Genomic DNA, 14,178 nt, shown 5'->3' on the forward strand with positions numbered 1-14,178 from the left:
TCTGTGCACGGTCGGGACCTGGGTAACAACATATACAAAATGGCGGACGAGGCAAGGGAGGTATTGACTTCGACAGAATTTGATAAGATTTCTGTTGCTCTGGACTCGATTCTTTCCCATGGAGGGCTAGAAGCTTATCCATTCAAGGTAAATTTGAATTATAAAGTTTTCTAAATCATGTCATTTTGTAGTTTATCATTCACAGTGAAGCATTTTTTACGATGGACAAACCCAAAGTTAATTTTATAAACGTCAATGAACAGAGCGTCTGTTTTGCATGGACATTTTTTCGGATTTTATTTGTATGCATTATAATGAGCTTTCTGATCCGTCCGTTTGAGTCTGTTTGATGAAAATTTACCTAGACTATCTAATCATTCTTTTTTTTTTCAGATTGGATGGTATAACAACCAAGTAACTCACAAGCAATTTCAGTTTCCATTCGACCCTGACACTCTAGCCTTTGTTATAATCAGTACTCCAGAAATGTTTGAGAAAGGCTTCAAACCCTTTATCACTGATGCTGACTGTCTGGGTAGTCGTGACCCAATAGATGAGTGTATGACAGCATTCTTCCTCAAAGTAAAGCAAGCCTTTCCATGTCATGAGATTGACGCTATTCATGACTTTGAGCTACATCCAAACAGAAGACCAAAAGTTTTAGTGCAAACTGCTGCACATGCTGCTGGTGCTGCCTACTTTTACCAGCGCAAGGATATCACCGATGATCCATGGCCCCCTACCCAGCGCATATGTGGTGTGTGCGTCCATCCGAAGTATGGAGGTTGGTTCGCCATCAGAGGAGTTTTGATATTCAAGACTTTTAAGTATCCAGATTTGCCCAGGAAGCCGCCAATGGATGTTGTAGTTGGAGATGAGAAGAGGATTGAGTTGCTAGAAAAGTTTAATTTTCACTGGGAAGACTGGAGTTTTCGGGATGTTGTCCCATCTGAAAGGAAGTACTCAGATCAACAGATAAAATATTTCAGCACTTTACCAGTTAATCGAAAGGATCTTTTAGATAGCATATTAAAAGAATAAGGTGACAAAAATTTAATGATGACATAGGCAAAGCATAATGGAAGAAATAAGGGGAAGAAAAAATGCAGAAAATATATGTGTAAATAATATTTGCATGGGGATTCAAACCAATCAACCACAAATATGTCAAACCACTTATAAAGTTCCCTCTCCGATCCCGTGAAAATAAACCCTTTCTTACATAGAAAGAGTTCTGAATCTAGCTGATCTGTAAGCGCTGTATACGTTGTCTTTTGTTGTTTTTATTTTGTCGCCAAAAGCCGGAGCGTGTGCAAGTTTTCCACCCAGAAAGCCTTTTACAACTACAGGCGCACCCTTGGCAGCCAAAAAGTAGGTCATTTCTTATTAAGAAATTTTCAAATATTACGCTTTTTCCATATGATACCTATGACTGTGCACGCTCTCGGATAACCCTAGGAAGTCGCCTGAACTATTACGGTAGGTTTGAGGATTTTTTTTTTTTTTTTTTTTTTTTTTTTTTGGGGGGGGGGGGGGGGGGGGGCTGCGTAATCCGTAAAAGTGGACCTTATTTTTTCGAGGGGGGGGGGGGGGGGGTCTTGATAGAAATCGGAATTGGCTACAAAAAAGTTTGACTTATAGATTTATTTATCAAATCCGCTTATGCGTTTTTTTTAATAGAAGAGGATCGCGGGCTCTGCATTTCCTCCCCTTCGGGAAAGGGAAAAGGGCTGAAAATGTCTGCGACGCGGCGATGTATAAAAAAAAAACAATCGCTATGCGTCGGACCTGAAGAAGGCAGATATTGGCCTGCTGAAATAATGAACTCTGCGTTGTGTCTCTTTTTTCTTTGAAAGTCCTGTTTTTTTAAGGTTTGCAGTGAAACGCCATAAACGGACCGGCATTAGGCGGACGACCTTCGATAACGGACGCAAGAGAGCCTACCCCAAATTATTTAGTCAGACCCTAATACATAAAACCTCCCTTCTACCTTTATCACATTCTTCGCTTGGCAATTCTGCAAACAAAATGTTGAGTAGCGACATTGTTTAATAAATGTAGCTTCTAAATAGCTAATTATAGGGTTCCTGAAGAAACACAATGGTTTTCTCCGGTCCTTTCAAAAAGAAAGGAAGCCACTGCGATAAATCAAATGGCAGATTCTTTGTTAAATTTGTTGGTGGTGATTTGTAATAACTTTTTAAAAATGCCCAGAATAAGGTAGAATGCAACCTAATAATTCGAACCTCTTGTTTTTAGAAATCTTTTGAAGTTTGACAAAGTTTGCAGTAAACATTTATACCGTCGCCATAACAACGTTGACTGAATGACGTCACGTGAAAATAACAGCATGATTATCGATTGGCGAAAAGTTGCTCCCTTTTATTCGAAGAATAGAGTAATTCAACAAATTTAACAAAACTAAACTTCCACGCTACATCCAAAGAAATAAGAAATACGGAAGCTCAGTAAATCGTGGTTTTATGATCTTGGATTAATATCGCCGGGCGAGGGAAGCCATTTGATGATCAATTTCGCCTTTGATGCCCCTTCTTCTAAGTGAAGATGGAATTTGGATGGCGTTCGAAGTCACTTTGAAAAGTTGCATAACGTGAGGAAAGAAAATCGGCTTTAATTAAGCCAATAGAGCTCCCATGAAACCGGGCAGGTTTGGTTTTCCCTTTGCGGGAAAGAAACTACTTCTATATGGCGTCGTTTTCGTATTTTTGGCTCTAAATTTAGCAGGTAAACATGGTGAATTTTGTACTCGAAACTCTTGTCTGGGATAGCGGGGAACTTTGTAGAATTATAAACTGAATTTTATTGTTTTGTCTGTGTAGGAGAAGTGAATGCTGCTTGTGATTGCGGAGTAGATTGTCCCTGCGATCAGTCAAACTGTACTGCCGGAACTTATTGGCAAACCGGGATTTGTGTTCAATGTCCTGCCGGTCACTAGTACGTATAATTTTGCACTGACTATTATTATCTGCAGATTAATAATGAAGTGGTTTAAACCATTTACACAGCAAAGATCACGATTATCTAAACCACGACTGGTCTTGTTGTTATAATATTCTTGGAAGTGCTATCGATTTGATGTTTTCCGCCCCCGTCTCGAACTCAGTTTTATGGCAATTTTATCAACAACAACAACAACAACAACAATATAACTTTATTTATACCACACACAGAAATTACAGTAAGAAAATAAATAATAATTACAGATTTTGGGTATTGGCTGCCTAGAAGTAACTAAAAAGCTAATCTGGCTAGGCAGCACAAAATAGTTCAATTAAATGGAGCGTATAGCAAGGACGTACAAGGCACGAATACAAAATACATGAAAGCAGCAGCAAAATAAAATGCAATAAAACAAAAAAACTAGATAGAAGCTAATAATTTTCAAGGATTGAGGTCTTTATTGCAGCCTTGAAGCTAGGCAAACGCATGGTTTTGGTAGGTTCTTTGATGTTATTCCAAATTGAGGCACCTTTAAAACGAATATTAAACTTTCCATAATTAGTTCGAGGTAAAGGGAGGCAGTACGATGATTTAGAAGCCAGTCTTGTATTATATTTGTGCCTTGAAGCAACCGTAGTAAAAAAAGAATCAAAAGGAGTTGGAAGTAGATTCAAATGAAATTTGTACATAAATATTGTGTTTAAGTAATAGATTAGATCAGGAGATTTCAAGATATTTAGTTTTCTAAAGATAGGAGAAGTATGTTCAATGTAAGATGAGAAAGTTATGATTCTAACAGCTTTCTTCTGTAAAATAAAAAGAGGCTTGATTGTTGATTCATATGTGTTGCCCCAAATAATAGCACCATAAGTAAGAAATGGATAAATTAGAGAATAATATAGCTGAGTGAGAATTGTTGGTGATACATAGTAACGCAGCTTTGCTATTATTCCGACCCCTCTGGAGATTTTCTTACTTAACTGGTTAATGTGCTCCTTCCAGTTAAGAAAGGAGTCAATAACTACACCAAGATATTTGATATTATTTTTTTGTTTAATGGTATTATTATTGATTGATAAAGAAATAGAACTAGCCAGCCTCTTTTGTGCTGGTCGAAAAATGACAAAATTAGTTTTACTGATGTTCAAAGCCAATTTATTTGCACAAAGCCAACGATTTATATTATACAGATCTGTGTTTACTTTGGTCTCTAAGGATGTCAATGAAGAATCGGCACAAAATAAATTGGCAAATTATCAAATACTTAAAGTTAATTATGTTTGAGAAGTTGTTGTATCCTTTGCATTTATTTTTTTTAAGAATAACCCTGGAAACGGCATTTTAGTTTCTATACATTATTATCTTGGAAACCATGCCTAATTGATTTATAATAGCCTTTTTATCACTACCCTACTAAGTTTGTTTTTAGTGTACTTTTTTCTGTTTGTCAATCTGTCAAGTAATGTAACCTTTCTCTCCTTCGATGCGCATTACATCGTTTGACTTTTTAACTTTTTCGAGCATAGCACAGCAAGGCACTCTTATTTTATCACTTTTATGTGTTTGTCATGACTGGGTTTGTTCCCTATCACTCAAAGACCATCTTACCAATCACGCTATTTTTCATGGCTATCTTTTTCCTGCCAAAGTACAGTCAACTCGCTTTTCTATTACAAGCTTGCCCTGAAAAAGCCCTGTCAGATCTAACCACTAGATAACAAGAGGCAAACATATATTTTTTCAGCAAGGCTTGTGCAAGAACCTCTTAGCTAATCTTAAAATTCAAGTGCTAGATATCATAAAATGAACAGCTTATAAATTCCATCTTTTTTTTTTTAGCTGTGCCGGTAATTCTAGTGCCCCGACACCCTGTGTCGCAGGAACAGCCAATTCCAACACTGGCTCCTCTGATTCATCTGCATGTGTGGTAAGTTTATATTCCATTAACAGGTTTTAGTATGTAAGCTATAGGATTTTATATTATTAGTTTTTAGTTACATTGTGGTTGTCGTTTTTTATATTTTTTACAGAGCTGTTCTGCAGGCTATAATGCTACGGAGGGCTCCACAGCGTGTTCCGCGTGTCCCGCTGGCTACGAGTGCAGTGGGGGCACTGCATCCCTATGTACTGCTGGTCAGTACTCAACAGTGGGTTCTCCAAGTGGTTGTCAGACTTGTCCTTCCAATAAAGTGTGTGCCGACCCAAGCCAGCTACCCCAGGTAATGAAATAAATCAGTTGTCTAGGGGTAGGCCGAGGAATTCTCAAAATGAGACACCATACCGATTGTAAGGGGGTCGCAATACATGAAATATGACAGGAGGTAAATGTCTGAATTTCTAGTCTAAAATGGTGGAAGGGTTCATGCAACATCAAAATACAGATACAAACTTATCTGCCTCAAAATTAACACAACAATGTGAACTACCTGTAACTATTTATATTTTGTGGCAAGGGGGCCACAGTTTTTGTGAATAGGGCCCTCTCTAAATTCTTTGCCATGTATGGCTCTGCAGACAGTGAGTTTGTAGCAGAATTCTATCCCAGTGAACCAGGAATTAAAGCCGCATTGTCACCAGTTAACTTCCGGAGGTCCAATTGAAACCTCAACCGTTAAAAGATAAAAGAATCTTTTCAAATCCGAAATATTTAACAGGCCATCCGCTATAAATTAGCAGTCACATCCTCAAAGAAACTTCCAATAGACACACTGCTTTCTATATTTTAAAATATTTTTCTTGTTTTCCGTTAAAAATCATCTGAGATTCTTACGTAATCGACCGGAAGTAAACTGGTGACGATGCAGCTTTAATGCAACTTGATTATGTTTGCAGAATTGTCCTGCCGGTGAAGAAGTAGCGGCATCCAAGGCAGCATGTCAACCATGTGCTGCGGGAGAGTACTCTAACACTGGAGAGGCCTGTCAACCATGTACGACAGGCTACTTCAGTCTGGGTGGGGCAAGCAGCTGCACCCCATGCTCCATTGGACATCAGTGAGTGCAGAACTAATGAGATTATTAGTACAATGTTCTGAAGTAGTCAGATGTTCAGATGGCGTATACTTACAGGGGGATGGGGGCAGGTGCACCCCCTTAGCTGCCAAAAAGTGGGTCATTTCTTATTGAAGGACTGTCAAATAACTATTCTTTAATGCTCATTCTCTCTCAGCAATGCTAGGTATGTGCCTGTTCTGAATAAGTGGTCAGTCAGTCAGTAATTTTCAAAGCCACAAGATTTCAGTTTACAAGCCAGTGTTTTAAACTATTATTAAAGATATGTGTTACTGTATGACACTAATTCCATCGTATTTACAACTCATAAACTAACTCTATTTTGCAGATGTTCCAACCAAACTATTGCCCCAGTGCGCTGTTCTCCAGGAGAGTATGCACCTGCTGGTCAGGCAAACTGTACAGCATGCGAGGCTGGTACATACTGTCCTGATGTTCCACTAGCATCACCATACATGTGTACTAACGGCACCTACTCCAATGGCCAGCGTCAGACCAGCTGTCAAACATGCCAGGCTGGGTACAGGTGTGGATCAGGTGCTACATCAGAGACAGCTTGCGGGGATGGGACGTACAGCAAGGAGGGTTCTGACACGTGTACTGAGTGCCCAGCAGGTCACAGGTAAGATGATCACATGTCTACTGGAGGGAATCCTGTCAGAAGGGGGGGGGGAGGGGCAGAAGCAAGTGTTTCAAGAAAGGGGGGCAAGATTCATTGCTCTTCCATATATTTCCTTATATTTCAAATGTCTGAAAATAGGGGGGGGGGGTGCTATCAGCCCCCCCCCTAGATCTGCCCCTGCCTGTGATCTTCTTGTGAAAAAATCTTTGAATTGAAGTTTGGCCAAAAAATGAGAGTTTAAAAACCTTTGTTAAACCTGTCTACCGGAGAGAATCCTGTGAATTCCCTGTGAAAAACCTGTGAGAGTCCTGTGTATTTTAGACATTTATAGGCATATTGTGGTGGCACTTCTTGTGGTTTTATGCAGAAAGTAGTAAGCCTATGTTATTGTTTTGGCCTGTAGTATAGGAATAAAGCCAAGTTTAGCATTACTCTCCTAAAATCTGTTTGATAGACAAGTTAAGTCAGCATGATAAGTATTCTCCCTAAGGGGCTGTTTTCGAGATTGGGCATGGCTTGAATACATTTTAGGTGCTACAGCACCTATTTAGGGAAGGCCAATCACTCCACCATATTATGCTCCCGCTCAATGGCGAGTCACACAAGGCATCCATTTCCATCAGCTAATTCATGCAAGTAGCCATGATATTTTCAATCAAATATAATCAATAACATATCAGACTTCATTTGAAGATTATTTTAAAGTTTCCTTACAAATAAACCACTGTAATGATGTCAATGATAAACAATAACAAATGAGTGGGTGATCAAAATTCTTTCATACTTGAATAGAAAAAGGGGAAACCCTATTTTTTCTTACAGATATCTTTTTTTTCCCCTAGCTGTGCATCAAAATCAGCAGACCCTGTCAAATGCCTAGCAAAGCAGTATGCCCCTTCAGGTAGCCTGGCCTGTATAGACTGCCCAGTTGGGTCATACTGCCCTACCGATGGTCTGTCATATCATATTACATGCGCTAATGGCACATACACCACAGCCGTCAATCAAACTGAATGTGCAACATGTCCTGCGGGCTCCAAGTGTCCTGATGTCACGCAAGCACCCGTGGCTTGTACAAATGGGTATTATAGTGGGGATGGAGCCACTGAATGCACACTTTGCCCTGCTGGCTACAGGTGGGTTATAAATTCAAATACAAATTCAAATTGTCTGTGACCTCATTTCTGATATTATGCAACTCTTATGCACCTATTCCTGCTAAAAAAACACTCTTGAACTTTTGAAAAGGCAAAAAGATCTACAAGGCTTAAACTTTGTGCAAAATAACTGTTTCACAGCCCGCCGGCACAGACTCGTAATAGAAAAGTGCCATTGGGTGTTAAAGATTGGTTGCGCATCAAAATGTATAAAAAAGACAAAGTAAGCCTCAACAATCTCCGAGAATTTACAGTACTTTAAAGTAAAATAGGGATTTTGTCAAAATATCAAACATTTTTGACATCCTACTGAGGCTTGGAAATTTGATTTTCCCACTAATATCCTCACATGTTTTGGAACTTTTTCTTTGTTATATGAGACAAACAACCAAAACAGTTATCCAGCCATTGATGGGGCACATACTTTGTGGGCTTACAGAAACGAACTGGAAATCAATGCCTATTTTTAAATTAAAATTCTTGTACTCAACCTAAAGCCATCTTCTCAGTACTAGGCCATGGCCGCATTTTGTGTTAATGTCATCTAGAAGTTGTTTTAGCCTTGCCATGCATGCCCTGCTATCACATGTTTGTTGTAGTAGTATTGTTACTTAGTAGTCTCCATTCTCACTTCTACCCAGCTGTGCCATAAAGTCATCACCACCTGTGCAATGCCTAGAAGGACAGTTTTCCCCAACTGGACAAACCTCATGTAAAGATTGTCCTGTTGGCTCATACTGTCCCTACAACGGCCTCACAAGTCCTGTGACATGTGTTAACGGCACTTACACTAACACTGTTAATAACACCGCATGCAACACTTGTCCCGCTGGGTCTAAATGTGCTGATGTCACCCAGTCTCCTGTGGCATGTCCTAATGGATACTATAGTGGGGAAGGAGCTACGGATTGTACACTTTGCCCACCAGGCCACAGGTTTATATCTTGATGTTTTATAATGTTTTAAACTAGCAATAATATTTTTTAACATAATTATTATCATAATTGAAAGCTTTTTGATTAATGTATATGAGACCTCCATAGGAGGGCTGGTACATGAACACTACACTCTGCTCCTGGTCCAGGGGTATACATCTGTGAATTTTCGATGTTGTTTGATGTATATTCATTGTAATCATTTTACTATTCTTTGATTCAATCTCTTTTTTTTTTGCAGGAGGGGAGGGGGGTGGCTGGCAATCAAAGGAAATATATTGGAAAATTCCATCCTCTATCATTTGATTGGTTGTAGGTTATTATTATAGTCAAGCAAACTCAGATGTAATATCTTTTGGTAATATCTATGACCCTCAAAAAAATGTACCATATATGTATAATGGTCTAATGGAACTTTGTCTTGGTCCTCTACCAGTTGTCAGAATAAGGCCTTGGCACCAGTCCCATGCACATCAGGGTCTTTTGCCCCAGAAGGAACACACACTGCATGTCTGGCATGTCCGGCCGGGTCATACTGCCCCTCGGACAAACTCTCTACCCACTTACCATGTCCAAATGGTACTTACACAACCACGCCTAGCCAGACGGGGTGCAGTGACTGCCCTCCAGGGCACAGGTGTCCACATGCGGCCAGTGCTCCGGTGGTGTGTGATAATGGGACATTCAGCCTGGGGAAGACAACAGAGTGTACCATCTGCCCAGCTGGATACAGGTATTGCTAATGTTGTGCTCACTGTTATCTTTCAAAGATAAGTATTTCATAGCCGTCAACCCAACTTGGACAAAAATCTTGTTAAATCAGGTGAAATACAGTAATGTGAAAAAAGCCAAGAGAGCCAATGGGGGTGAATACAGATAATATATGAACGTTCTCACAAAAATTAGGCTTGTGATGTTAGGTCCAAAATCTTGTGACACCCGCCTAATGTGGGTAGTTGACAACTACGCTATTTTCAGTTTTGCCCAATTTTGGGTGTGGCAAAAGCTCTGATGGGTGAGCTTGTTATATTGATTATTTGTTGCCTTTATTGATGCATTAATGACTCAGACCATTGCAAGCTAACGCACTTGACAGTGTAATGATTAACAATGATTGAAATTATAACCTTCTAATCAGTTGCTTGATTACATTGCATGATTTAATTATATATGATTGCATTACATGAGTTAATTGTTTGGCTCTAAAATAAATTGTAACATGATGCATGATTAATTTGATTTGCATGCTCTCTTTACTAATCTAATCCATAGTTGCCCAAGTGGTTCAGCACCAGTCTTGTGCACAAATGGCACTTACGTACATCAGACGGTCTCTCGTTGCGAACCCTGTCCTAAGGGTGCTTTTTGCCCGTATGATGGCATAGCGAACTTTATCCTTTGCGGCCCGGGCACTTATACAGACACTCTAAGCAGCACTACATGCAAAACGTGCCCTGCTGGGTCTAAGTGTCCCAGCTGGGCTATGCAGGCACCTGAGCCATGCCCAAGTGGTACCTATGCCAATACGACAGGTGCAACAGCCTGTATTCTTTGTCCAGAGGGTCATAGGTGAGATTCCATTAATGATCAGATACTATATTTATTATGAGAACTTGAGTGTTTTCAAGCAAGTACACACAGAAATATTTTTATTAGCATGATCCCTCTAAATTTACAGTACTTTAAAATAAAAAAAGGATTTTGTCAAACTATCAAACATTTTTGACAGTCAAACATTTTGTACCATATATGTATAATGGTCTAATGGAACTTTGTCTTGGTCCTCTACCAGTTGTCAGAATAAGGCCTTGGCACCAGTCCCATGCACATCAGGGTCTTATGCCCCAGAAGGAACACACACTGCATGTCTGGCATGTCCGGCTGGGTCTTACTGCCCCTCGGACAAACTCTCTACCCACTTACCATGTCCAAATGGTACTTACACAACCACGCCCAGCCAGACGGGGTGCAGTGACTGCCCTCCAGGGCACAGGTGTCCAAATACAGCCAGTGCTCCAGTGGTGTGTGAAAATGGGACATTCAGCCTGGGGAAAACAACAGAGTGTACCATCTGCCCAGCTGGATACAGGTATTGCTAATGTTGTGCTCACTGTTATCTTTCAAAGATAAGTATTTCATAGCCGTCAACCCAACTTGGACAAAAATCTTGTTAAATCAGGTGAAATACAGTAATGTGAAAAAAGCCAAGAGAGCCAATGGGGGTGAATACAGATAATATATGAACGTTCTCACAAAAATTAGGCTTGTGATGTTAGGTCCAAAATCTTGTGACACCCGCCTAATGTGGGTAGTTGACAACTATGCTATTTTCAGTTTTGCCCAATTTTGGGTGTGGCAAAAGCTCTGATGGGTGAGCTTGTTATATTGATTATTTGTTGCCTTTATTGATGCATTAATGACCCAGACCATTGCAAGCTAACGCACTTGACAGTGTAATGATTAACAATGATTGAAATTATAACCTTCTAATCGGTTGCTTGATAACATTGCGTAATTTAATTATATATGATTGCATTGCATGAGTTAATTGTTTGGCTCCAAAATGAATTGTAACATGATGCATGATTAATTTGATTTGCATGCTCTCTTTACTAATCTAATCCATAGTTGCCCAAGTGGTTCAGCACCAGTCTTGTGCACAAATGGCACTTACGTACATCAGACGGTCTCTCGTTGCGAACCCTGTCCTAAGGGTGCTTTTTGCCCGTATGATGGCATAGCGAACTTTACCCTTTGCGGCCCGGGCACTTATACAGACACCCTAAGCAGCACTACATGCAAAACATGCCCTGCTGGGTCTAAGTGTCCCAGCTGGGCTATGCAGGCACCTGAGCCATGCCCAAGTGGTACCTATGCCAATACGACAGGTGCAACAGCCTGTATTCTTTGTCCAGAGGGTCATAGGTGAGATCCCATTTGACTAATTTTTACTTTAATCATAGTTGCCTTCAGCATGGGTCGTGTACTTACAAACATCACAGGGTCTCTTGTTGGGTGCATTTTGTCCTCACGACAGTTTAGCAAATTTTACTTTTAGTGCCCTTGGCACTTTATGTGATTTTGAATGGAGCACCCCATGCAAATTTTGTGGGCCCTATTGCTGCTATTCACACCCCTACAGCATTATGGGTTTCATGCAAATTTGCAAGTTTGTATGGACTGTTCCCAGGGGGTTATAAGTGAGCATGTTGGCTAAAAGTTATTAGATACCCTAACCCCTAACCCTAATCCATCAAACCTACTTTTTCAGCAAGAAAGTCATGTCTCTTAGGTTTGTATGAAATAACAAATAAAGGATCAAACTTAGCTCTGGACCCTCCGCCCACTCCCCTTTGCGAAATTATGAATTTGCTCCTGAACTCCTGATGAAGGGAATTTTTAAAGATGGTCATAAGCAATGCAAAATAATTTAGTAATGTTTTTTTAAGTCAAAAGTTATTGGTGAGATATTCCACTTCTTTGCTTTGAACCCCACCTGATAAATATAGGCCTATGGTCCTGGAAGCATACAATTGTTGCTTGCCATTTTAGCTGTGCAGATGCTACGAAAAGTCCTGTTCCCTGTGGCAAAGGTTACTACTCAACTAATGGACAGACTTCTTGTACTGAGTGCTCTGCTGGCTTTTACTGTCCAGTGGAGCTTGGAACAAGCCAGTTACCCTGCCCGTCTGGCTCTTTCGCCAAGGACAAGAAGAGCGCTAACTGCACCCAGTGTGACAGAGGTATGACAATTCATGGAGCTTGAAGTTGAAAAAAAATATAGATAAAAAGTTGTCATAAACAATTAACGAGAAGAAATCTCAAAATAACCACCTGAAAGTCCCATGCTTTATTTAATACATATGAAATAAAGTTTTGCATCGATCCAAATCTGCAACTGATAATAGGGGTAAACAATTGATTAAAAAAAACATTTGTGATTTTTTTACTATGTCAAGAATCTGCAAAATCCGCAGTCACAATTTATCAGACTCTGAAATCCAACGTTACATTTTTAATAAATCTGTGATCACCGGATCAGAATTTTTCAGAATTCAACAATCAGTTCCATTTTTTCCTTAAATCCATTATCCATGTGCCATTTAAAACCTATTAACCCACTTACACTTGGTCCATTGCTAGGATGACAAAATGGTTTCCACATTCCTTATCTTTTTTTTTTACCAATCAAGGTGCATAACCAGAATTTTTTGATATGGGCGATTCTTTAATAATAAAAGACTGTGTTCTTGACAACTAAGGTTGGTCCATAAAGTTCCAGTTTGTCCATTTGTCTAGTGCTTCATCCAGAGGGATATATGTCTATTGTACAACCTGGTACCAGGCAATCTTAACTGATTGGGCTTCTTGTGGTTTGTATGAGTTGTGACATCAGCTTGTCTCAGACCCCAAGCTGACACACGGTACATCTCCAAGGACAGGGAACCCAGTATGAACGCCTGTGACTAGGCTTTATTGTATCTGATAGAGACTAACCTTCCCTTCCAGGTCACAAGTGTCCTGTATCTAGTGACCCACCGATACCATGTGACCCTGGGTACTACTCAGACACCACTGATGCCACGAGTTGCACTCAGGTAGGTCCTTACCTGGCAATCTGTGGCATGAGAGGATTAACCAATTTCATTATATCTTGGCCCTCCCCATACTTCTCTCTCCTGGATATATGTTATCAGGTCCCTTATTATTAATATATCTCGTTTTTGCCTTAGCCTGCTAGCTGGCTCTCTCTATCAGAGTTTTTGGATAATCCCAAAACTCCGGAGAGCCGGCAAGCAGGCTATGGTTGCCTCTCTCCTTGGTATATGCTATCAGGTCTCCTATTATTAATCTATCTCATGTTTGCCTCTCTCCTTGGTTTGTTATCAGGGTCTCCTACTATTAAACTATTTCGAGTGTATGCTATTGGGTCGCCTACTATTAATCTATGTTGTGTTTGCCTTTTTCCTTGGTTGATACTATTAGGTCCCCTATAAATGATGTAACTTTTGTTTGCATCTCTCCCTAGTGCTCTCCTGGATACTATGCCATCAGCTCGGGACAGACAAGCTGTATTCAGTGTCCAGCCGGCAGCCGTTGCCCAAACCGGACAGAGACGCCAGTGCCCTGTTTGGCAGGACAGGTAACGCAATCCTTATTATGACAGTGACATGTCAGGACATGTAACGTAATCCACTTCACTCATGTGAAAGCGAAGCATGCTCTGCTACTGTTGTGCTTCCAAAGATGTAACATTCCCACCTAATGCTGCCTGTTTTGTCATCTTTCCACGTTTTTTATATAATGTTGTAATTGTTTTGCAGTATTCCCCTGCTGGCTCTACTGAATGCATGTCGTGCCCTGCAGGAAAGATTTGCTTGGATCCCACACAAACACCTGTCTCCTGCCCGGTAAAATTAACTTGTTTATTGACTGTTTATTAAGTTTTTTTTACAGCCCGTCAAAGTGAGACACTACACCACCTTGTCAAG

General features: G+C 40.2%; 2 protein-coding genes across 8 annotated transcripts in view; both read left to right on the plus strand.

The window, feature by feature from the left end:
- Positions 1–7: 7 nt before the first annotated feature.
- On the plus strand, positions 8–1,225 carry LOC5510973 (cyanocobalamin reductase / alkylcobalamin dealkylase). The gene is made up of 2 exons (XM_032380256.2): positions 8–147; positions 394–1,225. The coding sequence occupies exons 1-2, from the start codon at positions 40–42 to the stop codon at positions 1,039–1,041; spliced, it is 756 nt and encodes a 251-aa protein (XP_032236147.2). The 5' UTR covers positions 8–39; the 3' UTR covers positions 1,042–1,225.
- A 1,106-nt stretch (positions 1,226–2,331) lies between these two features.
- The window catches only part of LOC5510971, a 67,547-nt gene continuing 55,700 nt past the window's right edge, over positions 2,332–14,178 (plus strand). For 2 of the 7 annotated variants that reach the window (XM_048732683.1, XM_048732684.1), the window contains exons 1-16: positions 2,332–2,745; positions 2,841–2,955; positions 4,801–4,888; positions 4,992–5,180; positions 5,794–5,954; positions 6,301–6,594; positions 7,437–7,730; positions 8,393–8,686; positions 9,123–9,419; positions 9,959–10,255; positions 10,479–10,775; positions 11,315–11,611; positions 12,239–12,429; positions 13,196–13,284; positions 13,716–13,829; positions 14,011–14,097. In XM_048732683.1, coding sequence (XP_048588640.1) covers positions 2,655–2,745; positions 2,841–2,955; positions 4,801–4,888; positions 4,992–5,180; positions 5,794–5,954; positions 6,301–6,594; positions 7,437–7,730; positions 8,393–8,686; positions 9,123–9,419; positions 9,959–10,255; positions 10,479–10,775; positions 11,315–11,611; positions 12,239–12,429; positions 13,196–13,284; positions 13,716–13,829; positions 14,011–14,097 — 3,195 coding nt within the window. In that variant the 5' untranslated portion in view covers positions 2,332–2,654. The remainder of the gene's footprint in view (positions 2,746–2,840; positions 2,956–4,800; positions 4,889–4,991; positions 5,181–5,793; positions 5,955–6,300; positions 6,595–7,436; positions 7,731–8,392; positions 8,687–9,122; positions 9,420–9,958; positions 10,256–10,478; positions 10,776–11,314; positions 11,612–12,238; positions 12,430–13,195; positions 13,285–13,715; positions 13,830–14,010; positions 14,098–14,178) is intronic. The other 5 variants (XM_048732686.1, XM_048732685.1, XM_048732687.1 and 2 more) reach the window with 5 other exon arrangements.

This window comes from Nematostella vectensis, chromosome 9 (genome assembly GCF_932526225.1).
Source record: "Nematostella vectensis chromosome 9, jaNemVect1.1, whole genome shotgun sequence".
NCBI classification, from domain to species: domain Eukaryota; kingdom Metazoa; phylum Cnidaria; class Anthozoa; order Actiniaria; family Edwardsiidae; genus Nematostella; species Nematostella vectensis.